The sequence below is a fragment of the Pseudopipra pipra genome, chromosome 26, assembly GCF_036250125.1.
Source record: "Pseudopipra pipra isolate bDixPip1 chromosome 26, bDixPip1.hap1, whole genome shotgun sequence".
NCBI classification, from domain to species: domain Eukaryota; kingdom Metazoa; phylum Chordata; class Aves; order Passeriformes; family Pipridae; genus Pseudopipra; species Pseudopipra pipra.
In genome coordinates, this window is record NC_087574.1 from 3903796 (window position 1) to 3930989 (window position 27194).

At 48.0% G+C, this 27194-nt stretch overlaps 1 protein-coding gene across 9 annotated transcripts; it reads right to left on the minus strand.

Annotated features, from left to right (window-relative positions):
• Positions 1 to 219: 219 nt before the first annotated feature.
• ATP6V0A1 (ATPase H+ transporting V0 subunit a1) lies at positions 220 to 26848 on the minus strand. 9 transcript variants are annotated; one of them, XM_064636294.1, is made up of 23 exons: positions 26757 to 26848; positions 26483 to 26624; positions 26250 to 26328; positions 25889 to 25986; positions 25207 to 25335; positions 20990 to 21093; positions 20093 to 20219; positions 18622 to 18704; positions 17917 to 18010; positions 16407 to 16619; positions 15604 to 15754; positions 15253 to 15392; positions 14356 to 14513; positions 13812 to 13902; positions 13398 to 13516; positions 12878 to 13094; positions 12196 to 12303; positions 11404 to 11472; positions 9198 to 9305; positions 8596 to 8613; positions 6715 to 6832; positions 6137 to 6308; positions 220 to 1523 (listed from the first exon to the last, which is right to left on the minus strand). In XM_064636294.1, the coding sequence occupies exons 2-23, from the start codon at positions 26597 to 26599 to the stop codon at positions 1430 to 1432; spliced, it is 2607 nt and encodes an 868-aa protein (XP_064492364.1). In that variant the 5' UTR covers positions 26600 to 26624; positions 26757 to 26848; the 3' UTR covers positions 220 to 1429. The 9 variants fall into 9 exon arrangements, with proteins under 9 accessions (XP_064492364.1, XP_064492365.1, XP_064492358.1 ...); XM_064636295.1 differs by lacking the exon at positions 26757 to 26848 and having other exon boundaries at positions 26483 to 26694; XM_064636288.1 differs by lacking the exon at positions 26757 to 26848 and having other exon boundaries at positions 20990 to 21072.
• Between the last annotated feature and the right edge of the window lie 346 nt (positions 26849 to 27194).

The window sequence follows — 27194 nt, forward strand, 5'->3', positions numbered from 1 at the left end:
TTGCAGCCCGGGCAGGGTCACTCTGGTCTCACTGTACAAACCAGCCCTGCCCACCCCCTGGTTGGGGCCATGGGGGTAACAAGGATCCTAGGCAGGAACACCAAAGGTCCCAGATGCCCCCAGCAGCTTTTGGGGCTCTGCCCAGTGTCAGTCAGGGATGAGGGGCTGTCCCGGAGCCCCCTCAGTGAGCGCAGGGAAAGCAGAAAACAGACCAAGCACTTGTTGTGCAGTTCATTTAATTTATACAGTGACTGTCAGCAACTGTCAAGCATTTCATCCAGACAGCAGTACACACCAGGTCTTGTGTCAGTGCTCCACCTGCAGCTCCACTTTGATTTCACCCTTCAGTCTGCAAACAGGTCTGTAAACACACCCCAGTGAGCACCCAGGGGCTGCCCAGGTGCAGCATGAAGGTCCCTGTGCCCTGCACACGTTGCAGCATGCAGTGCACATGTACCTTTCTCACCTAATTTTAGGCAGCCCAGTACCTTGAGGCATATCCTCCTCACTTCCAGGTTAATGATTCTCATTTTTGTTCTAATCTGTTCATATACAAATATTCAGCTCCACTGTGAGAATTAAACACGATGGTTGCACACAGCACTAACACCCCACTGCTGCTACAGCTACATCGAGTTGAGGAGGGCAAGGAATTACTGACAGCTCAGGCAGGAGAGAAAGCAACAGGTACTGCAGGGACACACCACTGAGACCTCCCTGGGCCTCTGCTCCCCCTTAAAGTGCTCCTCAGACCTGGAGTGCACAGGACAGCGTAAGCCACTGGTCCCTCCACCTGTGCAAAAGCTGCCTCCGCCAATGCCAAGTCCATACAGGCACTACCCAACGTGCCTCAAGGGCTTTGCAACCTTTGGCTTTAAATCAGAAACCCCAGAAGTTCCACTGCCAGTGGCAGTACCTGCGGTGAGAGATGACAGTCAACACCACAGTTCATCCCTCCCCATCCAGCCCCAGGCCACAGCCAGGCCTGAGCCCCCTCCCCACCACAGCCTCCAGCAACATGAGGGGGAGCAGCCCTCGTTCTTCTGGAGCTGGGGTTCTTAGGTCTTTTCTCCATGTACTGGTTTGCCCCCTCAGCACAGCTACATTTCTCTTCTGCCCTGATCAGCTGCCAGGGAATGCACAACACAGGGAGCACACAACTGCACACCAAACAGACACATCATGCACTTGGTATCTTCGAGAGTAAACATAAGGAACAAAAAGGTTTCTGTGATCCAGTGTCACCCGTTACCCCAGAACATCAAAGCTCGTGGCTTTGGGATGCCATGGTAACGCTCAAGAGTGCTGCAATAAGTTACTGTCACTATGGGGGGGGTTACACACGACTCAGACATACAAGGAGGGGAGGGTCAGTCACACACACACACACACACGGTGTTTAACACTGCTGGAGTGTGGGGAGGGGGGCTCAGTCATCAAACCTCCCCTCACGGATGGTGTCAAAGGAGAAAGGGAGAAACTTGAACCCAGTACCAGTGTAGAACTTGTTCTGGAACTCGATCCTGCAAGAGAGGGAAGAGCAATCGCTCATTAAAAAGGCAGCTCTCAACAAGAGCAGTTAGCAAGAACTCTGTTAAAAGTATGATTACTGGCTATAAAAAATAAAGCTTTAAAGAGAAAAAGAGGTGTTATAATATAACACCTTTTGGGATGAACCTCCCATCTGTGTGCGATGTTTCAGTGTGGGGCAGAGAACTGTCCACGGACTTAAATCCCACTCCCAGGGGCAACAAAAGGGCAAGAGAACCAAGAAGCCCACCCTGATTGTGGTGTCCCAGGAAGCACAGGGAGCACACAGCATTTTCTACACCAGCTCATTGCTAAAGTTCCCTTTCCTGTGTGAGCACAAGCCTCGGCCGCGTGACGCTGAGCTCAGACTCCCCCACCAGCCGCTGCTGTTTATTCCCTGTGGCACATTTGGTTCATCCCCCCCACAGGCACTTGTGCTGGGATGTGCCTGCTGGCTCCAGCCGAGCGTTAGCAAAGCCCCATTTGCTGCTGCTGCCCCTAATGAACTCGGGTAAAAAAAAAGAATTATTCTAGAGAACTGCCCAATGGTCAGCGACAGCCAAATAGGGTCAGGGAAACTAATCCCCTGATTCCCAGCAAAAACAAGCCTGGGCTTCACAGACACTTTACATTGCATGATCCGCTGGAAAACAAAGTCTCTGCAGGCAGTAAGTGACAGCAAACTGGGGAGCATTTAACACAGCTGAGGAGAAGGATTTTTATGCAGCAAAAAACAGACAAACTTGAATTATTTTTCCCCATGGCAAACTCCAGAGCTGCTGGCTTTAGCTGGCAGAAAGTGATTTCCCCACAGAGCCCAGGAGACAAATGCTCAGAAAAAAACCAGCTTTATCTTGTATCTGCTGCTGCCTCCCAGGCCAAGGGATCCCCAGGATGAGCAGGATTTTCCGTGTGGGAGGAAGGGCTCCTCGCCAACCTGCTCCAGTTTTTCAGGAACCCTGATAATCTCCATAAATATCCTGTGACTAAATAACTGTTCTGTAAGCAAAGGGAAATGAGAGGCAGAGGGTTGGGTATCTGAGTCACCCAAACCCACTGTAACTGAAATTTTAACCCTGATGATTCACAGTTCCAGCTGGCCCTGACATCCAAACACTCCCTTTGGACAATGTTACAACTGGAGGCCCGATGATGGAGGAGAGGCTGCTCTTAGGTTAGAGAACCAGTGAGAAAAGCGTATTTAACCAAATAATCACAGCATAAACAGTCAGTGGGGTTTTCTGCAGTTGTCTCCAGGAATGTCCAGAACCCAGCACGAGGCACTACTGTTCCCAGGCTCTGCCTGTCACATGTCCCCGTTTATTGCTAAACTCTCTGTGTGTCTCCCATCGGTGACCAAGGTCTGCAGAGGATTTAGAGACAGTGAGCACTGTCAGCAAACAGATCAGGAGCTCTCTGGCAGCAGTGCTACAGCAAACCCACTCTGCAGCTTTTTGCATTAATCATTAGTGTCCGTGTTTGTCGGACTGTAGTTCTGTGGATTTTCCAGCCGCACAGTCAGGGTACCCACACTGGAAAACCAGGCAGCTCCAGTCCTATGAGCAGGAGCAGCTGCACAGGCAGCTGTGGAACAGGAACCCCCACTGTCACTTGGTACAACTGCAAATTCCCACTTGGTGTTTGTGTTCCTAAAGGCAGGTGCCAGAGCCTGGGGTCAGGTGTTACCCAGGCACACTTTGAGAGGGGTGACCTCCAGCACACCCGACAGTCAGAACCCACTGAGGTGTCTGTGCAGAGACTGTTGCAGTTACTCCTTCCTGAAAAGGCACTGTAGGAAATTCCATCCTGCCTGACAGGAGGCTGTACTGCCCCTCAGAGCAGCAGCTCCTGCTGCAGGCAAGCACTGGCTTGTGACTCTTACAGAGGAAAATCAAATCCTGGCAGGTGAGTGGAGAGCTGGACTCTACCACTCCCACTCACTGGATTGAGAGCAGGATGCAGCTCCAGCATGCCCACACCTCTAGGGAAGCAGCACTCTGAATACAGTTTTAAACTTCTCCTTTTGGGCACAGTCTGTGTTGGCTCACATGAGAAGAGCTGACTAGCTTAAAAGGGGGGAAGCTGCTTTAATCTGAACATTCACGTCAAACTGCATCACTGAAAAGCAAATGGAAAGGTAAACTATTTCAGGAGAGTTACAATAAAAGGAGCTGACAGCACAACAGCTCAGACTGGTGCCGACCTGCAGTGGAGCCCCGATGCACACCCAGCACTCTGGGTGCTGCCTCCACTCCAGAATGCCCTGAAAAACCCAGCCTGCTCAAAGAATGCACACTCAAAAAGCACAGAGTAAACCTCCCTCATTTGGGACTGCCAGGCACAGCACATGGAACAACCTGGCACTCCCTCACCAGTAAAACACATGTTCAATTCCTCCTCCTTTCCAGGACGGCTGAGCCACCCACACCTCGAATTCCTGATAGGTGACTCTTCTCCCACAGCCAGAAAATCCCATCTGCTCTTTCCAGGACAGCTGTATTTGACCCTCACTCCCCCTTTCTCCTCCTAAAAAGGGAACACCTGCCTTTGGAACACCCTGTTTTTGCTTCAGGAGCAAAAAGGAATGTGAACAGTGTGTTCTTTGGAACAACTGAAGGTGCCTCCCTGTGATAAGCAACACAGCAAACACAAAATCATTTCAGCAGATCACTTGCAGTCTGAAATAGAGCCTTAAACCTGGTGTTTGGGCTCTGAGCCTGAACAGACTTTCTCTCAGAGTGTGTAAATGATAGGCTTGCAAGTCTGAAAAACACATTTAGGGAAAACAGGACTTTGATAAGCACTGCAGTTCTGCAGCCAGGCCGTGCCCTGCACTGGTCTGCCAGGCTGGAGTGATTTGTGTGCCCACTGCTGCTGCACCTGGGTTTCCCTGTTTGCCATTTCACTGACTTATGTCATTTACAGATGATTTTTTAATGTCCCTTTAGGAACAGCCTGGCAATGGGAGCAGCCACCTCCTGCCTGAACCACGACCTCCAGCTCACACCTGTTCCAAGTATCTGTGAGCCATATCCATAGGTGCAGATTGTGGTTATTAACACAAGACAGGTACCTCCCCAAAAACATGCTTTCTGCTCTGAGCCCATCCCTGTGGGTGCCAAAGGAGCCAAGCAGCCCGCCCAGAGCAGTTGCTCAGAGCTGTTCCCCAGCTGCTGCTCAGAAACAGCCGTGCAGCTCCACAGCCCAGAGAGGCCAGACCCTGGAAATCCTCTAATCCACAAGGAATTGCAGAGCAAACCCACCACATCTGGAGTTACAGCACTGATGCTCTCTGCTCCCCTTGGACTGCTCTCAGTGCCTGGCAGGGTCTGCAGGGCTCCTGCTGTTGCTGCTGCAATGGCCTCGCGGTGACAGCAGGGAGAGGGTGAGGGCCCTCCGTCCAGCCAGAGAGGAGCTCTCCAGTGACTGCTAGGGAGGGTTCAGGCTGGATGCCAGGAAAAACAGAGGCACCATCCAGCAGCCATTTCCAGCAGTGCCCCCCCTGCTCCCTCGGCACAAGATGGCTTCGCCCTGGGATCCCGGAGTGAGCTCAGCTCACTCGGCTACAGAGACACAGGTGGGCCAGGACCCCCCAGCTGCCAGTGGAGAGGGCAAAAGGCCAAAGTTTTCCTTCCACACAAGCAGGGGAAAAGTCCAAAAAGGCTGATTTTCTTTCCTCTTTTTTTTTTTTTTAAAAGGCATTGCACCTTTTGCACTTACAGAACTACTTTCAGAGAGTGCTCCCAAACTTTTCTTCCCATTTAAGCAAGACAGAACATTCCTTGTGATCTGCGTGGGACTTCCCTTTGCACTTCTGACCCCCCAGGAAATCAGCAGCCTGAGGAGGTGGCAGCTGCCTGAACCCCACAAAGGCACAGACTCTCCTATGCTTCAGGCTGAGCAAACCCCACTCCCAGTTGCTCCTTTGATCCCACCAGTCCACTAACCAGGCAATCTGAAGTGGAACAATAAGTGCTCTTAAACATGGATTAGAGAAAGCTCTTGAACACTTTCCACACTTGGGAGCAGAGGAATTCCTTCTGCTTTGCTGGCTGCATACACAGGAGCTCAGTGATCATGGGAAAGGAGCTGCAAAAGCATCTGCAAAAAGCAAGACCAGCAAAAACTCGCTGCCATCCCACAGCACCCTGAGGGCAGAGGGCAAAGCCACTCCTGTCCAAGGCAAAGTCTTATGATGATGAATAAGAGCATGAGAAGGAAATTGCAGTCAGTGGCTATTGCACATGAAAGACAATAAACACAGGAACCAGGGAAAAGACAAAAAGACAGAACGAGAAAGTCCTGCTGAAAGCTACAAGCACACTCATCTGCCCAGATCTGCCCAGAGCCTCCCTACCCCCTGGTCCCAAAGCTTTGGTCTTAAAGCCTTAGCCTTTTAGTGCTTATTTTTACGCAGAGCTCAGTTACTCTCCACAATTTCTAAGCAACAATCAGGAGACAGGTGCTGCTCCACCAACAGGATTGAAATCTGACTCTTTTAAAGACTTTCTGCCTTCTAGAATATGGCCTTTCTGCACAGTCCAGGTGACATCTATTTTCTTGCTATGAAGAGCTCCCCAAGTTTCTGGACGTCCCAGTAACTCACCAGTGCAAACGCAGAGCGTGGAGGAAAGCTGAGAGCCCCTCCATGACCAGCAGAATGGCCACTGTCAGGGTGGCAAAAGCAGCAAAGATGAAGAAGAGGCCAAGGCCTCCTCCCAGGCTCCTCACGCTGAGGCCAATGTGGATCACCATGGTCCAGAGCACCTCCGAGAGCTCTGCCAGGAGAAAGGGGAGGAGAGGGCTTGTGTCAGTGGGAACTAAAGTCAACCAAACTAAAGTCAACCAAAAACTGAAGTCAACCAAACTTCCACTACAATGAGGTGGGAAACTGAAAAGGGGTCAGAGCTTTTACAGCTGAATGTGTCAGGACATTGCCTCCAGCTGTCACACACAGTGCTTGTTCAGCAGCTCTTTGCTTGTTCCGTGTCTTTAGCTCCCTCCCTCCCGTTCAGCAGAGCTGTGGGAGCAGACCCTGTGTGCAGCTCACTGCTCCCAGCTCACACACACACAGCACTGTCCCGTGCCAGCTAAACCCTGAGAGGCCCCTCGTGTCCCTGCCTCCCCCTGTGTGGGGGGAGCAGGCACAGGGACCCACAGCTCAGCCCTGGGAGGGACACTCACGTGCGTGGGCCAGGCTGAGGGCCCAGAGCCGCAGGTAGGACGCGGTGTTGGAGATGCAGCCCAGGCAGTACTCGATGGTGTGGATGGCCTGGTACACCACGGTGTCACCGAAGTCGAACTGCAAAGGGAACACAGGGTGAGGGGAGCTGGGAGCCCAGCATGGGCCAGCCAGGCAGGGACACGGGCAGGGGACCTGCTGCTATCGCCAGGGACACCATGTGTGACGCTGCACACTGACACTGTCTGCTCCTGGCTCAGCACATCAGTTTTATAAATGCAAAAATGGATCTTGTCTGGCCAGGTTTTGCAGAACGACAAACGCTGTGACTTGAATATTGTTTTCACATTCTAGCGTGTGAAAGTCAGATATTCCAAATCCATCCACGGGCTCAGCCAGGAAAAGACTGTTCAGCAGAAGATGGCGTTGGTGTGCATTCCCCAGTACCTCAGAGGTGCCTCTACAGGAAGGAGACAGTGCTCCAAGCTGTACAGTGTGTGCCTTTGCTAAAGGAGCAACAGGAGCATTTTGCAAGATATGAACTCGCCCTTTTTGAAAGCAAAAATAATGCATGAAGCTATCCTGAAAAAGTCACATCTGTGCACCATTCACTGGCAAAGTCTCTGTGTCTTGGTAATTTTCTGCAATAATAAAAGAACTTACAAGGAAGTCTACCATGTAGTGCAGTTTCTTATTCTGCAGCTTGGGAAAGCATTCCCTGCATTTTGGATTTAATCCATGCTCCAGAAACTGCTCAGATTTAAGTGAACACGATGTTTTAAATACATCCAGTGACTAATGCTCTAGGCATGAACACAAAGCTATTTATATTCTTATTTCTCCCCCAGTATATCCAAGGCAATAAATATTTCAAACAATTCAGTTAAATTAGCTGTCAAAAGCCTAATTCTTTCTGCACAGAACGTGAGCTGTGAAGTTCTTCAGCCCCAGCTCCCGCACACATGAGCTGGGCGGCAGCTCCGGGAATGTGGGAAATGTGAAATGTTTAAACAATGACTGTTCACAGCCCAAGTGCAACTGCCTGAGAGAACGACCACTGTGCCAGGAGTGGGAGCACTGAGATTGCTGTGGCACAGTCCTTGTGGGTTTACCCATTTTCCCCAGGTTCAGGGAGATATCAGGTACACCAGCACGCTGCCCCCCATTCCACATGGGCCTGTGCACAGCAGAGCTCTGAGCAAACCACTGTCAGCACAATTTCCAGCAGCAGTGCCCTGGTCAAGCTGCTCTGATTTCCATGGCATTTGCAATTTTTGTAATAAAATTGGTTACCTGATAGTGCTGAAACCTACACTCAATCCTGCATGAGTACTGCTAAACCCATTTTTTAAATAATTGCTACAAGTGCTTATGGAAGAGCAGTTTCTCAGAATGGAGCTTCTCTTTTACACAAAGCCTCTGCCCAGTTCAGCTGTTGAACTACATGAAACTGGACTGGTTGTGCTGTATTTGCTCACTGAGTCAACCAGTGTCATCCTTAACCTGGCAGATAGTTTGGGGAAAAAAGCTCTTTAAACAGTTTACTGCATCACAGAATTACCAAAGACACAACATAAGGCAACCGAGACTTCTCCAGAGGCTCAAAAAGTGAAAACTTTTCATTTTCAGACCTCCAGCTGAGCAGCTTCCCAGGTAACTGGGAATGACCTGCAGACAGGGGATCAGACAGACAAGCTGTACAGATAAAGTAATTAAAAGTCTGTTAATGTATGCATGTATGAATTAAAAATGGCCTGTAACATGTAAATAGGAAGATCTTTTTGAAAACAAGATGCTGTGACATAACATGTTCAATTCAGCACGTTTTACATCAATGGGAAATGGCCCAGGTACACATGAAGGCAAAGCTGCTGTGCTCTTACCACCTCGTCCTCTGTAGGCTTGAAAACATAAATTTACATTTAGTTCAGTGTCTCGATCACATTAATCATGAACACATTCAGCAATTCCCTCCTAAACACGCCACGGAAAGCAGTAACACATCCCATGCACTACAGAGGCAGGATCTGCTGCAGTCGTTCAGAGGCATCAGAAAACTCCCAAACTACGTGAGATGACTGCTTTTCTCCTCTCCCAGAGGAAAGGGAAGTAATTAATATTACTCCCAGCAGTCAAAATGAATATATAAACATGATTTCAGTGCTTCAGAAATACAGCCCCTGGATTTCCAAGGGCATGGGAGAAGCAGGTAACATATACCACCTGGGAGTGCTGTGCACCACTGAGACGGTGGCTCCCTGTCATGGGGACATACAGAGCCACATCTCCCATGATATGCAAATTATGCTGCTTTTTCTGGAGTCCCAGGAGTGACTAAGAGACAGTCAGTGAGAAAACTGCTATGAAAACACTTCACTGGGAATGTTGCTGTTTAAACAGCCTGGAAATGAGTAACTTCAGTCCCAGCGAGCTCATCCTGCTGCCGAGTGCAGTGCCCTGAGAGCGAGGATGCTCAGGTGCTTACCTCTTCCCCCTCCTCAGAATGGGTAGATAACTGGTCATGTTGAATGATCTCAGCATCCTCCTCCGTTGGGCCATTGCCCACCCGGATCCCACCAAAGTTGTGCGTGCCCTGACACATGCAGAAAAGAAAGAGCAAAGTGTTGTTTGGGTTTTAGTGCAAAACTGCAGGTTTCTCATGACTTCATGTGCAGCAGCAGCTCACAGAGGAAAACAAAATATTAAATATTAAGGCCCAGGTTAAGGCAGGTATTTCCCAGCTCGGATGGGAAAGGTGCTGATTCCTGCTGGGGCTGGGGAAAAAAAAAAGTCTGTCTGAATGAATCTTTGGCACATTTCTACTGTGTTACTGCGACCCTGAGGAAAATAAAGGCAAATCTCTCAGAGATCATTTGCTGGCTCTGATATGCAACAGCCCATGTCCTCCCCAGCATGGCTGGCCAAGCACTGACACACCACTGCTGGGTCCTGGAGCAGGTCACAGAGCAGAACACGCTGACACAAACACACACACACTCGCTCCCACCAGCCCCAGGCACACCAACATCACACAGGAAACCAGACCTTCCCTGCTTGGAAACTACCTTGTGCAAGCAGCTTTTTTTACAGACATTTGTTCTGACATTCAGCATCTGACCCTCAGCTGCACCTCCAGGACTCAAAGGGAAAAGAACAACCCGCAGACTGAGCTGAAACGTTGGAACCAGGAGCAGTTCCCACCTGACCCCTGTGAGTCTGATCCCCAGAGAAGGAAACTCCAACACCACAAACAGAAACAAACCCTGTGTCTAGCTTCAGCACTGTCCTGGGTCACCTGTGACATGGGATGTGACCAAGCTGACCCACCACAGCCAGACTGCAGAAGTTCAGGGATGCCCATGCAGACCAAGGAGGCTGAGGGTCCTGTGACCTGACACTTGCACAGACCTGCAGAACAGCTGCTCAGAGTTCTTTTACCTCATTTGTTCTTATAAGCCTGCTTTCATTTTAGGCTGAACTATAAATTTGTCCAAAATGCCAGATGTGAATTAAAGACTTTGTCAGGTTTCTAAAAACAAATTTGGTAGGTGTTTATACTGTGAATAAAAATAAATGAAAAGAAACCCCCACATTTACAACTAAGACAATGCTTTTATTAGGATTTTCAGCATCTCTGAAACACCAGAAGTCACTGATGACTCACATCAATATTCTATATATGTATTTCCAGCCTGTGTGAATTTGCACTTCTGCAGCTTTTCCCTCGCACCTGACTCGTATCCATTCCCTGTAAACCATCCAACCTAAACACGGCTCCAACAACTCCAATTATTTACTTGATCCTTCTCAGCACACCTCACGCAAGACCTCCCCTTGCAGTTCCCTGATGGAGATGCACTTCATACGCTGGATGGATCATGCACAAAAGATCCATTTTCATGCCTGACATTTCCGTGAGGAAACTAAAATGTCACAAGAGAAACAGCTAAACCGTCCCTTCCGGCACCTCTGGCACGTGGAGAGCCTGATGTGCTTCACACAGTCAGTGAGATTCACACTTTCTAGTCAGCCAGGCAGCATTCACAACTAAAACCAAGCTGAAATAGGCAGCACTGGGGACCAAGTTCTGGGGGCTGCCACAATCCTCACCAGAAAGCTCCGGCAGGAAAGGGCCATCTCTAGGCTTAGACAGATAAGTCGAAACAACTGCCACTGAGAGGTTTGTTTGTACACAACCATTTCATAACAGTTTCAGGTCAAAGTGTGTACAAGGCAGAGGTGTCACAAATCCAGTGATTACTGACAGAGAGTTGCTGGAGGCCATCACATCACCGTGTGTTTGGGAACATGTAATGCAAACAGAAATGCTGCCCTGAGAAGAATCCTAATCTATCTTAAACAAATATGCAAGAAAAGGAAAAAAAGGGGAACTTAACCTGGGGGGATGTGGTAGCAGGAATTCCTGTGCTGCTCTGCATGTTGGATTCAAGCAGCACCCCTGCAAGGAAGTGTTTCTGTGCACGCACAACTATCATCCTCCAGCCTGGGTGTTCATCCAGAATGTATCAATTTGGCTGAACTTTGCTCTTTCCAAGAGAAAGTGTTTTTCACCCTAAAGGTGCACTTGTCATTCCCTTACGATACTCAGATACATTCCATGCTCCCTTGATAATCAGACAGAAAGCCAACTCCCATCTGTAATGCATCAGGCGAGTTTGAAGAGCACTCACTGTTGCAGCCGCTGCTGCCTCGAGCGCCTGCGCGTTCGTGCTGCCCTGGGCCTCCTCGGGCTGCCCTTCCTGGGGGTGGATGGAAGAAGAGAGAGGGAGGAGGAAGAAAACAAAAAGAGAAAGGGAGACGAATGGAGGGGACATGGGAGGATGAAAGATGGTCAGAGAAGGGAGAGGGAGTGTCCGTAACTGAACTGATCTTTGACTCGCTGCACATCCTCACAGCTCAGCACGACATGCAGGGAGAACTCACACGAGCGCCACACTCCTGCATCTCACACACGGGTACTTCACAGTGCAGCTGGAAACCTACAGAGCACACCAGCAGACCACCTCTCACGTGACTGTGGAAGTTTGTTTTTCCTTTTAATTGTTATCGTTTACCATCCAAACCGCTTTAACAAAGATAGCTGAGAAGTCTGCGAACCAAGCCCATCTCTGTTTCTCATCAATGGGAAACTGCCAGCCTAGCCCAGGCACAGAAGTGCATCCAGCAGCCAATGAGATTGTTCCTAAATCAGCTGCTGAAGCCCAAGCCAGAGACACTGTTCTGATCACCACCAACATAAAGGGGTTTTAAAAGCAGGTTTGATGCTGGATCCAGATCTGGGAAGCAGGCAGGTAACACTCTGTCTCCACTAACACCTACCTCCCTGTATGCCCAGGAATATGCAAAAACACTTTACAAGTCTCAATGCAGTGTGAACCCATGTATCCAAGCTCGAGATGGAAAACACAGCTTTTAAACCAAAATTAGTTTTCATGTGGAAAATATAAGGGGGAGTCACCCACCAAGTGTTTTCTCCTTAAATACTGCTGGCGAAGGACCAGGGGTTTGGCTACCAGCATCCACGGCACACACAGCAATGCCACGACCACGAGGAAGCACTGGAGCCCCTTCTGCAAAAGAAACAAGTCTCAGGTGATTCAATGGCAGCCACTGCTCAAACACACACAGAACCCAGCAAGCACGGCTGAATTCCCAGCATGTGGACGCTGCACTACGCCTCTCTTCTGGGAACAGCAAGACGAGCTGTACTTAAGGCCTGCAGCTGCCCCCACTGACTGAATACAGCATTCAACGCTGAGACTGGATTAGATTAGGGAAAAATCCAAAAGATCCTGCAGTGAATGAGAATTTGACAGATGTCTGATAGTGCTAGAAGGAAACGGTGTTTGTGTCTGAGCTAAGCTGAGGCACTACATTGCAGAGACTGGGCAATACTCCTAATTGCATTCCACTATTAATCAGGATCCAAATGTTCTGGAGCCACAGCTGACATGCTCAGACTGATCTAAATTCCCGGTATAGGGATTATTCCTTCCTTCTTCAACTTCACATATTATCAGCCTTCAGAAACCCTCTGTCACAGAGGAAAAATGTTTCACACTTCATTTCACAATTATCAGGAGGTCAATGAAATGCTCCAATATCACAAAGCATCTCTGATCCTGTTTTAGCAAGAGCACGCACCTGCCCACTATAAAGCATCTTATTACTGGTATCCTCATAGGAGAACAGAAACATGTTGATAAAGTGTATTAAGAGGCTCGGTGCTTCCTTCGATGTGTGAGCATCATAGGCTGTCCACTTGTAAAAGATGAGAATAACAAGGTATCCAAAGAGGGAGGACATGAAAATCATTTCTGGGATAAATCCAAGGTATATGTTCAGTGGCTTCTTAAAATAGCTACAGGAAAAAAAAAAAAAGAGAGTTTAATATTACATTTCATTAGAATTAGGGCAAAAGCTTTTAGTGAGAGCATGAAGAGTGTCTTTGGAACGACAATGCAGGGACTCAGCAGCTCAACAACAGCTGGGCCAGAGCACAGGAACTGCCTCACACACACACAGTTCCACACACAGCCAGAAACAACTGCACTGCACCTTCCACCAGGAGGTGAGGGCTGACAGGCTCCAGCATCTTAAACCAACACACACGACACCCAAAGACGTTCCCCTCACCACGAGAAAAACAGGGCAAAGCACTTACATGTGGTTGAGGAGACTCAACGCGACACCAAAGAGCATCTGGAAAATGCCAAGAATCACAGACATCTTCATCTTAAAGGAATTGAGGAAGGCCAGCTTATTGCTGGCAATATTCCAGATCTGTGAAAAACAACACCCAGTCAGGCAAACACTGGGGAAAGGAAAACAGGAGAAGAAAAATGCTCCCTTTAAGCTAAACAGTATGAATCAGCCAGGAAATTTCAGGCTGAAAGAGCAGGTTTTTAAAGCTGTGTTTGTCCCACAGATATTTTTTGGGGAAATGAGCAGACAAGGTTTTCTGCTGGGAAAAGTCTCACAGTGACTGAGCCCACCATTGAGCAGGAATCAAACCTGTTTTGATGGGAGCTCAAAGCTGCAGGAAAGAGGTGGCTGTAGAGGAAGGATGAGCTCTTACCGGGTCAATGCCAAAGGGGTAGGGCCCACCAAACACTCCCTGGATAGCAGGATCCAGCTGCAGCAGGGGGGTGGTCTCCAGCAAGGCATCTCTGTTTGGGAATAACATTACACAAACATTAACACGAGCAATGCCATCCTCTTTGTGTAAAAACTAACAACGCTCTTCCCTTGTGAGAGCAAGGACTAGCTCAAATTGAGAGAACTTCAAGGTTCCTATGTGGTCCTAGAGATTTTCCCAAATCAATAAAAAACCTGTTTCTCCACCTTTCACTCAGTATCACTAAGAAGACAGGTGCAGGGGACAGGAATCTTGCAATGTCTATGAGGAGGAAGGTGAGAAACTGCATCTTTACAAATTTGCTGGGGAAAAAACCACCTGTTTTGAAACTTGACAGATATCGTCCCATTCACAGCCCTCTTCCAATTCTACGTGAGACCAAGTTCAGAAGTTTTTGTTTTCCTGAAGTGGGAGGACAATGGGGAAGGACAAGTCACTTGCTTCTCACTGTCTGTCTTTATGTAGTTTCCAAGGGTTTACTCACGACCAGTTGCCTTTAGTGAACATTGGCCGGACGCTCCACGAGGAACCGAACATGTTGAGGGACTTGGAGAAGCAGTCGTTGTAGATGAGGCCTGTGTATGTGGAGAACAGCCCCATCAGCAGGATGATGTACCGACCACTGAACACCATGTTGAACATCTAATGTAGAAACACAAAAGGAACAAAGAAGGTCCATGAGAACAGAGAAGGTCCCTCCTAAAGACAAACCAGGGAACTCAGTCTGTTGTAGGACAAACATCAGCTGTATGGACTGAGAGCCCAAAGTCTCTATTTCCCCTTGGCAGGGATTAAAGGGAGTAAGAGTGAGCATGGCAGCACAGAATCTGCTAACCAGGATAAACGGGTGGTGTGGCTGTCCACAGGGAACCTGGGATTAGCTGGAGAGGATAAATTGCACTGCACAGCCTGATGCAACCCCCAGCTGGCAGCGTGAGTTTGCAACCAGGCAGCACAGACCCTGTCAGCCTCCTCCATGCTCTGCCAGTGTATCTCAACTCTGGCTCAGCTCCTGTCAGCCCTGAGCAAGCAAATCCCACCCTGAGCAGTTAATAGGAAGAATTGAGGAGATAGGATATATACATACAGAAATTGGGGTGATTTGTTTACACTAGCTTATCTACTACTTGATAATTTTCTGCAGACAACAAAAAGGAATAATTTCCTATAAATATCTGAAAGAAAAAGCAAAGCAACTCAATACTATTATGAAACTACACTACTCAAGTCCGTGCTCCTCAGGTTTCCCAGCCTATTCATGTGTTTCACAAATTCCAAAGGAGGAATAATGCACATTGTCAACTCCAGGGGAAATGGATGGGAGTAAACCAAGCAGCAACTCTGTTTGAAATGCAAATCTCAGCATGATCTGCCACTTCACCTCATTGTCACTCTTCTGGGACAGAATCCGGCTTTCCCTCACCACCATCCAGACAGCAATCAGAGTCATCAGGATTCCGTGGCCAAAATCCCCAAACATCACAGCAAACAGGAATGGGAAGGTGATGATGGTATAGGGTGCTGTAAGGGAAGAGAGATGACAGTCCCAGGGCACAGCCCAGATTCACCATGGTACAATTCAGGCAATTTAGCGATAAAATTCCACGGCTTCCCCTCTGCTTCTGAAAGCTGTTGAGTATCAGAAATTCCCACATGGGTCAGACAATACAGAGAAACATCATTACTAAAAAATTGAGGTGGATGTCTTGGACTGCTCCAAGTCCGAATTTACCTGGATTTATTTCCCGATATGTCCCAATGCCGTAAGCATCAACAATGTTTTGAAAGCCAGAAGTAAACTTATTTGTTTTGTTGTAGGTGGGTGGGGTCTGGTTAGTTTGCATCCTGTTTAAAATAGATGGGACGGTGGATCCGCTGTGCTCCTGTTTGAACAAAACCAAAGGGAAGATCAGTAAACCCACCCTTGGAGCACCGGAGGACAGTCTGACATGGCTCTCCTGCTGGCATTTGGAAAACTGCAAGCTTGCATGCTTGCAGTGTGCTTGCACAATGAGACACTGGAGCAGCTGAGGGAGGCTGCCAGGATTCCACTGCTCTCCACTTTGTGTGGCAGGAGGAGAACTACTTGGAGTAAGGGTGAACGTTCTCTGCGTACGGCAGACAAGAAAACTCATGAAAGAGTTCGCTTGTTTTTTTAAAACAGCAAGTGAAAGGACTTCAAGACACTCAACTCTCTTGTCTATCTGAGCAGAGGGTGAGCTTGCCAACATCCTGGAGAGCTCCTGTATCCAGACATCAAGACTATAGAGCACAGCCACGATAACTAAATGGACCAAAGGACTCACACACTGGAAAGTCCTCACCAGTCCAGCATTCTCCTGAACTTAAACCTTTACACAACATATTTGTTACAACATTTATGTATAAATCCTGATTCCTGCACGTTAAATAAACTGTCCTCTGGGAGGGCTGATTCCAACAGCCCAAGGGGATGGTTTTCAGAGGCTCACAATTTGGAAAAACCAATGAATCCATGCAGTGCTGCCACAGCTGACGGGCACAGCAGCTACTCACAGTGCCCCTCCTGAGAGCAAACTGGATGGAATCGAGGTCAGCAACAGGACACCAGACTTCAGCAATCAAGCACTTCTGTGTCACGTCGATGTTGCACAGGTTCAGGGTGTGGTAAATCGCCTTCATCTTCCGCACTTTGATGAACCAGACACGGATGTTTTTAGCAGCTGCCTGCAAAACCCTCTGGCGATGATCCTCTGTTTGGTTCAGCACCTTTCAGAGATGCAGGAAAAAGGTGAGGCCAGGTGCACAAACTAGACAAGCCTTAACCACAGAGGATGAACCACGAGCCCGCTCCCCTACCCCACGCACAGGCTGCCCCATGCCTGAAGTCCATGCTGTAATCCCCATGTTAATTAGTTCTGCTAAAGGGCCTAAACACTTTTTCCAGGGATGCTTTCTGATTACTTTCCTCCTCCAGCCCCAAGGTCAGTGGTTGTTTCAAACAATGAACTATGCCAAGGTCACAGGGAAAAATTATACCTCCACCCAGGTTAAAAGAGCAGAGAAGAGCTCTGCAAGTGAGGGGTTTGCTGTTTTGCAAAAACACACAAATTACCCTGAAAAACTTGTTTACTGAAGGGAAAAGGAGAAAGTGCTTCCTACTGAGGCTGTTTTCCAACTGGAACATATCGAACTCAGGCCAAGTCAGATTTCCAGAGTGGAAAGTCTTAGACTGCAGGGAAAGTGAGGACACAGAGCACATGCAGCTTTGAATCCTCCCAGTTACATTGGTTCTGAGTTCTTGTCTACTTTCAAATTGCTGAACAGCCGTGCTACACAACTCCCACCTTGAGACAGTTTCTGTATCAAATAAGCAGACGAAATTCAACTCTTTTTCCTTTCAATTTCTAACATAGTCTCAATTTTTGTCTCAAATCCCTTAAATCCTTCTGCATTATTACATACTGCCTTTCTTCCTTGAAGCAAGCACCAGGTATTTCAGAACTGGCACCCAGGAGATCTGGGTGCTGGTTACTTTTTACCAACACTCAGGCTGCTGCACAAGAGATTAGTTGTAAAGCAGAAGCTCTTCAGGACAGCACAACGTGAAAATATGAAGACAGGCAGAAAAAAGAAGAGCTAAGTTAATGTTAGCATTGTTATCTCAGCTTGGAAAAACGTTTAAATGTTTTCAAAGTACTTGCAGATGAAACAGACAATTACACAACATGCTCTCAGAGCCTTAGCACACAGGATCTCCTCACACACACATGTTCCTCTTTGCTCCCTGGTATGGAGTTCCCTGTACTTACTTGTATACTATGAACTGCTCAGCCCTACAGAAAGATCAAACCACCCCCTTCCAAACCCTGACACAGAAACAACTGAGCAGTCTCCAAACATCTCTCTTGCACTGCTGAGCTGCTGCTCTCAAGCCACCTGGAGCTGAAAACAAGGTCATGTAATAGGGCCAAAATTCCTCCTGTTTTAATAGGATGCAGAGAAGTTTTCAACTATATCACTAAATAAAAGAAGAAAAAAAGGGCATTGACCCCAGTTATTTTACCATCTGAAGATCATCAATTCTGGTATTGACACCAGAAGCCATTTCCTTCCGCTCCTGGGGTGTTTCTGGGCATGGATAGAGGGAGGCCCGGAACCTGGAAGACAGGGAAGCACTTCAGTGACAGAGATGGAAATAAGATCAATTGGTCAGGGCTGAGCCTGAGCTCAGAAATAAAGCCAGAAGCACCTTAAGAGAAGTTTCTGATCAGCAGAGACTGCCAAGCAGAGCTCCAGGCTCTAAATCACTGGAGCGCATAAGTTTGCTTTAGGTCAAAACAGAAGCTGTGCTAAAGAAAACGGAAGTGAGAGAGAATCCTCTGTTCCCTGTGCTCCCAGTGTCTCAGGGCACTGTCACGAGGCTGGCCAGCCAGTGCAGGGGAATGCTGTCTAGCAGCAGCTGCTGCAAGAAGCACTCACTGTTGTCTCCCCTGTGAGAACATCCCACTGATATCCCACCAGGTCTGTCCCAGAGTTCAATACTCTCTTCGTTTTGGCATTCCCTAGCACAGCAGTTGTATACTTTTGAGCATTACAGGCTGTGGAATGGCAAGTTTGACTGTAAAATATGTTTCAGCTACTTATGGCACATTTCATTTGCTGTCAAAATATGTGCTCCTGCAGCCACCATGAAATAAGGAGCTGAGAAATATCAAGTCATGTCAATGTTAAAATAATTGAGAGCTGCCCAGCTGTCAGACTTTCATACCCTTCACAGATCTTCTTGACTCTGTTCTTCAGCTGGTCACCTTGGAAGAAGATGATAAACACAGACTTGTGCACATAATCCCCCTAAGAACAGAGGAAAGAATTGTAGAAATTAGGATGACAGCTAATTGCCAGAGCTCTCCTTTTCCTTCCACTGAGTCTGTACATCAGAGCTCAGATGTGCACAGTGGGTCAAGAATGTACCTGAGTAACACTGAAACAGTCACAAGGAGAGTGATTTTCCCAGCCTCACTACAGAATACCTGCATTGTATTTGTGTTTACTGAAGCAAAATGTCCCGGATTATCCATTATCGATTCTATGCAATACAATAAAAGGGAAAACCTGGGAAGATCTCCAAAAATAATGGAGGTGCAATGAAATATTTATCTGCACTTAGCGCAGTCAGCTCATCTACAGAATCAAGCCAAAAGCTACAGAGTGAATGAAGATAAGATGAAGGGGAGTTTAACCACTCCCTTCCCAGGGAGGCCGGCGGGACATTCCTTGCACAGCTGTGTCCGTGGGGGCAGCCAGGGCCCCTTTCCTGCATTTGTTGACAAGTTATTGTTCTACCTTACTTAGGAAATTTTAACATAATGTTTCAGGAATAATTACATTAGGTGTAACCTCAATTTAAGGAAGTTCTGCACAATAAGAACAAAATCTCTCCGAGCAGACAGATGATTCCACAGGTCAGCTACCAGTGGTCGGAGGGACAAGGGAACACATCAGTCTTTTGTGAGAAAGAGAGGTGTTACTGAACTTCACCTCCTGGGTCTGTGTTCCAGGGCAGCTCCCACGCAGACCCCACACAACCTTTACTGGGTAAGAGCAAGGGTTCCCCAAGTTTGGGAAGTGCCCACTGGTTTGAGTGCAGAGGACACTGGATGTAAACCAGGCCCAATCACAATGTTTACATTTCTATCTTTACTAAATTTATAGATATAAATTTTATAATTATATAATATATAATTATAATTTTATATAATTTACTAAATTATTTCTATTTTTACTAAAGCCAACAGTTCTCAGGCAGATGTTTAAATTATCGAGTAGCAAATAAGGAAAAAAGGAAAAGTCCAAGTTCAGAGTAAATGAGCTTTAGATGGGACATACTGCCTGTGTCCCAAAGAGCCTCTTCCAAGGAGGATCACCAGTCATATAGAACTGTGTACATACAGGAGCTGCACTTGTAGTTTGGGCCAGAGAAGTCACTAGGACCTGCTGCAGTCCATGTTTTGAGTTGTTTTCTCATTTTCAACAGCACTGCCCATCCAGCCTGCTATTTTTGTTTCACTAAAAAGGGAAAACATTTGTCGCTGAAGCTCAGAGGCTGCAGTAGGTGCCGGGAAGGGACGTGACCCAAACGTTTGCTGCAGGGAGCTCAGAGGGACACAGGCTTCCATCTACAGACCCACAGCTGTTACACATCTGAGGCTTCTGCTGCTGCCCCCGACAGTCCCTGTTACCGTGGCGGGATCCTCCAGCGGGTTCTCGATCTCGGCCTGGCGCAGGAAGACGTTCCCGCGGCACACGCGCCACAGCATGCGCTCGAACGTGGGGATGCGCTCGCGGTTGATCACGCCAGCCACGAACCTGCCAGGGGACAGCACAGACGTGAGGGGCTGCACCCAAACCACCCCAGAGCCTCACACCCAGCACGCCACGGCAACTGGGGGGGTCAGCATCGCATTTGAGAGCTACACAAAGCTTGTTTTAACATTAGTTCTTTAAGCAAAACGGAAGGTCCTCTAAAAATACACACAACAAACCAACTGCACAGGCAGTGGTTCTTTTTGAAAAAATAAACCACTGCTTATAGAAGAAACAAATGCATTTAGATATACAGTTCCTAGGCTCCATTTCCCAGGGGTTCTGGTACATCGGCTGCAAGGGTTAGAGCAGCCACGGCTGCCAGTGATTGTGCCCTGGGCTCATGCTTCAGACCTCACCAGCCCAAACACCCACATCCAGACAAAGAACTACACACACACAAGGAAGCCTGGAAGCAGCTGATAAAGAGGATATAGAACTATGCACTTATTTCAGAGCATTATGTGCTCGTGGTAGTTACAGCTTCCAACAAAGCTGTGAGAGTTCAGGAGGTCTCAAAAACAACCAGACAGATTTACATGGAACAAACTGGGATAATTCACTGGTGCAGAGAAACATGTGAAGCACAATCACGAACTGGGAAGTTAATGTAGGCAGGACAAGAGCAGAGAGCAACAGCTGGTTTTAGATCAGTTTTCATCTGCTTGGGGTGGAAAGTTCCACAGCTGTGATCAAATCATTGCTGATTCCACAGGCTCATAATCCCCAATCCAACAACCCCAATGCCAGGTCATAGCCCAAACTGCCATTACCCAAGTCGGAGTGGGGCACCTCTTCCCATCTCACTCGGCTCCAGCAGTGAAGAGGATTCTTCCAACAGGTCTGGATCCGCCATCTGCTGATGATGCAATTCAGCCTGAATTCACAAATCAATTAATATCTAATGAAACCAGTTAGTGGCATGCAGGGAATGAGGAGCCAGGAGACAGTTGGGGGAGACAAAGAAAGAAAAGAAGGAAGAAAAGAAAGAACAAACATAAGACTGCAAAAAGAGGAACGAGATGACAGAAAAGACAGCAAGAATTACACATGGAAGGAGAAAAACAAGAGGAAAAGTGAAATGGCTCAGCAGGGCTTCCATACAAGAAAGGTTTGAGGATTGTTGCAACAAAGGGGTTGGGGGATATATAAGTCTGAAGAAAGGCAGAATTAAAAAAAAAATTCAAGTTTTAAGTACAAGTGATGTTCCCAAGAACCATTTTTAATGGCACAAACCAGAGAAACACACTTGACTTTCATATTTCCCCAGATATTAAATTAGTTTATCCTTATTCACCATGTCTCACAACCAGACACACCAGATGGGTTGCTTAGGGCAGGCTGGTGATGAGGCTCTTGGACAGCCAGGCATTAAAACAAGACAGTTTTACACTGTCCTTCATTGCAACTCATTTGCATGCTAAAATTCTTAGGAATACAGCTTGTAAGTGTCAGCAATTCAGGTCAAGGATGCTCAAATCACATCACTCTTAATGCACCGTCTTCACACTTGTTCAACCCCGCCTCACACTTAGTTTCACCTCTGCAGCTTATATAATGAAATGCCAAAAATTACAGTTCCTGAGCACGACCAGAGGGCCCAAGTCTACCCTCTGTGGTACACAGGAGGTCTTCCTCATAGAGCCATCAAGGGAAGTTGCTGAAACACAGTGGAAGACCCAAGGCCACGCCAGATGCACACACACAGTGCAGCCTTGCAAAAGTGCAGTGACTCAGCCCCAGCTTCTCTATTTGGGCCACAGTTGCATCAGTTTTAGTGAAAATGTCTCCAACACTTCACTTGTTTGGTAAATAAAAGTGTTTATCATATACAAGAGTTTTTGCAAGGCTGACACCCAGTGCAGCTCGATTGCTTGTACAAACACTAGCTGCAGCTTACCCACGTCACACAAGGGAGGGAGCCCTTCATTCACATTGGAAAGGCAACACGAGGAACTCCTGGTCCTTTCATCTTTAAGGCAACTTGTTGCAACATCAAAAACTGAATGAAAATTTTGCTTCATAGAGGACACAACCAAAATAAGAAAGTTTGGTACCCCAAAAAGAAACACACAGACCAAACATCCTGGTGATTGTTTGACATCTCAATTTCAGGACACTGAAGAACAGTAAGTTACAATTTTAAGAGGCTTGTATTGTATTTACAGTCATCAAGACACTGTCTGATATTTTTTTTGTGAAGTGTACCACGTTTTAGCAGATGAAACATGAAAAAGGAAGGACAGCACACATGACAACTTTGGATCTGCCCCACCTGAGAGAATTTGCTATAAATTTTTAACATTACCTTGGTCCCTTTGGGCTATGTGTCCTTTATTCAGGACAAGTCCTGCTTAGAGGGGATGGAATTACAAAACAAAACAGTTTAGAATAAATGTAGGTTAGACCAGTTTTACTAAAATATTGAGACTATGTGCAAATGGAAGAACTATCCAGCTCCAGTGTGGGAAAACAGGGTTCTGGGAAATTTACTTTGAATACGAGTTTTTGCCAGCACCAAATAAAATGTCAGAGTTATTGTGGAGTGCTTTTACTACATCAGGTCATTCAGGATTGGAACTCCCCTACATTTCCATGCCAGTAATCAAGAAGCAGAGTTTTCCCTATTGAACATTTTTAAATTGCTTATTGTTCCCCTGATCAGTACCCAGATCAGCACCCTGAATCTCAAAAGTAGTTCATTTTCCCCATTTCTTGATTCCAGTCCTGACCTGTAACAGCTCTGGATGCCCAACACAACCCAATACAATTCAAGCCCCTTCCAGGTCACAAAGAGAACAAAAATCAGTGTTCACAAGAACTTAAAAGGATTCATGTCACCATCTAACAATTAACCCAGAGCCAGACAGAAGTGACAGATGCAAAGCAGATAGAGAAAAGCAGATGGCAGAAGAGTTGGAGGGAGGAGGAGGGGACTGCATGCCATTAACCGTTACTTTTCCAGTCTTCTTTTACGCTCACACTCAAGGAAAAGCTCTCAGAGAAATCTCTCCAGCTCATACTGTTCTTCATAAGCAAAGACAAGAAGACTGAGAAAAGGAGCATAATCATCAACATGGTGTGTTGGAACAAGAAATGGCTTCTTGGGCTGGAATGGTCACAGGAAGAACAGGGGAACATTTTGCCACCCACCCTCCCCCCGTGCTCAAACTCTGGAGAGGGAACACCAAGCATGAAGGAATTTGGAGAGCCAGCCATTTCTTGTGCAACTCATTACTATGAATAACACAATCTTAATTACCACTCATTGAAGTCTTCAAGTGTTGAAGGTGCTGAGCAGTGGCAGTCTGGGGAAAGGGAGCATTGGCCACTCTGGGATGGTGAGCAGAAGCACCAGGCACACGCCCTGGGCTGCTCAGGGCTCTCACTTGCCTGTTTGCTGAGCACAGTGTGAACTGAGACAGGTTTAAACTGTCCACACTTATGTTCTGCTGAACATCACCCATAAGCTGTTCAGCTTGCTTTTACATAGAGCAGCACATGTTATTTGGTATATTTTATTACTAGAGAAAACCTTATCAAAGAGGAGCAGAACATATCTAAGCTCTCTGTGGCCGGTTCATGTAAGGCTGCCATGACCTCCCTTCCGTGGGTGACCTGACATGGACTGTTTAGAAAATTGATTTTCATCTTTAAACTTCAACCTGCACTTGAAGAAAAGCAGTAGGCAGCTCTCACCAGAGAGGACAGTAATTAACAAGGTCAGGTTGAACGGGGCTTGGAGCAACCTGGTCTAGTGGAAGGTGTCCCTGCCCATGGCAGGGGGTGGAAGGGGAAGAGCTCTAAGGTCCCTCCCAATCCTTACTAGTTTGGGATTCATTCTTGATATAAAAGTGCTCAGCACCAGCTGTACCTGATTTTACTTAATACTCAGAGCAGGCGGTAGCACCTTAACACAGCAAAGTAATAGATTATCAGGGTAATACAAGTGTCCCTTGGACAAACAGGAAGTGAACATTCAACACTCGAAGACGACGGGTTTTTTTGTACTGAAATCAACCCCACGACCCATCAACCCTCACATCAGCAGCAGAATCTGTGTCAGCAGTGACTACGACTGGTGGTGGCACAGGACCAACCTTGGTGCCTGAACAGGCAGCATCTTGTGCCAAAACACCAAGAAACAAACTGTTAGAACAATGGCCTGAAGCGTGCAGGAGCCCAGCTCCGCTCGACAACAGCCCTCGTAAACACCAGGAGCCACTTCTGTCAAGAACTCTTTGATCAAATCCTGGAATCAGAGGAAACAGGACAACTATTCAGCAAAAATGTGTCCTGAAAAACACCCAGGAGCTCTCTGGGAAGACTGCCTAGATGAGGAAGGGTTGTGTCTTCTCCCAAGCAGGATTTATGTCGGTGCCATGATTGACATTGGAGAAGCTCCTCTCAGATCCAGTGAAAGCTGCCAGTTCCTGGCCCAGCTGATAATTAACAAAATGTCAAAGACTTTATATGGCAGCTTTGCTCCGGAACTGACCTCTGAAACCTTCAGGGTTTGATCAAAGGCTCAATCAATTAATTAACCTATTACTTCAGAGGACTTTATATTATGACCCTGATTAGTCTCCACATAACAGTTCAAAGGCTGAAGACAAATTCAGCTTGATTGTAACTCCTCTGCATGTGCACCAAAGAGACTCCAACCCACTTGGGACAGTATGCACTGTAGCACCAAATTTCGGGGCTGTTGATGTGCTTTAAAAATGCTCATGTCTTAACTATTTTACACAATTTTTAAACAAATCATTGCTTAACTAGAACAAACCCAAACCAGCATTGTAGGAGGTAAATCATGGGTAGCTGTGTGTTCTGCATGAAAAATGGAAAACAATTTGAGAAGCTTTCTTAAACAAAGCATAAAATGATGCTGCTACCCAAAAGAGCAACTGAAATATATCTGAGAATAAAAATGGTAATTTCTAGAAGAAGAACCAGCTCCCCAAGTGTTAACCCCCCCCGGTATTCTGACCTCATCAAAAAACTGCTGAGTTTTACGCAGTATAAATTTTAATTCTGTCAGCTCCAAGAAGTTTTTCTTCAGAGCCTCCTGGTTGGTGTTGATTTCTTTAAGCTCGTTTTCAATTTTCTCAAAGTTTGCCTGCAAGACGTGAAAAAGAGAAGGAAAAGGGGTTTAAAGCAATTTGATAAATAAGTGCTGTTCAGTCTAGCACTGAACACGGAAGCAGATGAGATACTTCACATCCCCACCTAATTTCTATGGAATTACAGGTGTGTCTCCACAGTGCTGTGGCACAGATCCAGATTTGCCACATTCTTCTAAGGCAACTGCAGACTTCTCACACTCAGCCAGTCCTTTATGGACTGGATTGATGCAGTTTCTTCAAATCATTAAAACCCTAATAAACTTTATGACCCACCACCATAAATCATGTAGTTCCAGCAGGTTTTGGCTCATTTTGACAGTGAAATTCCTATTAAGGGCTTTCACTTCTGCTTGGATAAACACAGAAGCAGCACAGTGTTGTGAGTCACACCCAGCCCGTGTGAGGTGGCAGAGCCACATCCAGGGCCAGCTGGGGACTGAGCCAATGCCCCTCTGCTGCTGAGCTCTGCAGGCATTGACCCATAAGGACAATTTTCCCTGTTTCCATTCTGAGTGAAACACTAGTTGAGTCTTAACACATCATTACCTCCAGGTCAATCATGTCACGTGGAAAAGGCACCTCTGGGTTTTCGCCAGTGTCCATGATAGGAATATTAGCTTTTTTAATCTCCTTCTCCACAAACCCTGGGGAGACAGCATTGACAGTGTTAACCACAGACAGTTCAGTGTCACCCCACCTGCACCTGGCCCCATCAGCAGCTGAGAGTCCTTTCACCTCCTATTCCAAGACTGTCTACTTGGTCAGTTACCTTTCCAGGAGGTGAATCCCGTGCCCTCACCCCTCTCTGCTCTGTTCCTAATGCTGCTCTGCAGCTTCTGCATGCCTCGACTGGCTTATCAGCAAAAACTGCAGACTCAGAGCCCCATCAGCCCCGGGGGGAACGTACGGAGCTTGCGGTCCATCTCCTCACACCTCCGGACCTCATTGACGAATTTTCGGTGGAACACGTTCACATCGGGGTTCAGCTGCGGGGAGAGATGCGGGGTCAGCGTCCCCCCCGCCGCCCGGGGGGGTTCTGCGCTGCGGACACGGGGGCGGGGGCGGGTGGGGCTCCCGATCCCGCGGGGCTCCCGGGGGGTCCCGATCCCCCCGTCCGCCCGGGTCCGCGGGGACACTCACGTCGCGGAACTGGACTTTGCCCAGCTCGCCCAGCTCGCTGACACAGCAGTACGCGGCCTCGGACTGCAGGAACAGCTGGGCCAGGGTCATCTCCTCGCTGCGGAACAGCTCCCCCATGGCGGCACCGCTCCCGCCGCGGCCTCTGCGGACAACGGCCGTGAGAACCGGGCCGGGGGCAGCGACCGGGGCCTCCCCGCCGACCCGTCACGGCCCGGCGGTCTCCAAACCGTCCCTTCCCGTCCCGTTCCCCGTTCCCGCTCCCCGTTCCCGGTACCCGCCGCCGCCGCTCCCGCTGCCCCGCGCCGGGACCCGCCCGTGACGTCACCGCCTGCGCGCCGCGGCGTCACGCGCACGTCTCCTGGCGACGGCGAGCTGGGGGGACCCGCCCCGGAAGTGACGAAGGGAGGGGCGGGAGGGGGCGGGATCGAGCCACAACAGCGATGATGTCAGTATCTTATTATATGACGTCATCTGTGATATAGTGACGCCGCGTGTATATCGATGACGCCACGGGGAGCGCGCACGAGGCCGCGGCCTGGCCTCTCCTCTCTCCCTCCGCGAGGCCCCGGGAGAGGCCCCGGGAGAGGCCCCGGGAGAGGCCCCGGGAGAGGCCCCGGGAGAGGCCCTGGGCAGGGACAGCGAGGGCAAGGAGCAGCCCCAGGGCCCTCTGGGGTACACGGGGAGCAGCTGGGGCTGCTCTGCTGGAACAAAT

What these genes read in the sequence shown, in the direction of transcription:
- ATP6V0A1 (XM_064636294.1), bottom strand. Translation starts at nt 26,599, where the DNA reads ATGGGGGAGCTGTTCCGCAGCGAGGAGATGACCCTGGCCCAGCTGTTC. An exon ending in GGTGCCCCACTCCGACTTGG is followed by an intron (nt 20,220 to 20,989) that starts GTAATGGCAGTT and finishes GTCCCCTGGCAG; the next exon opens with GTTCGTGGCTGGCGTGATCA. An exon ending in ATTTAAGGAGAAAACACTTG is followed by an intron (nt 11,473 to 12,195) that starts GTGGGTGACTCC and finishes ATCCACCCCCAG; the next exon opens with GAAGGGCAGCCCGAGGAGGC.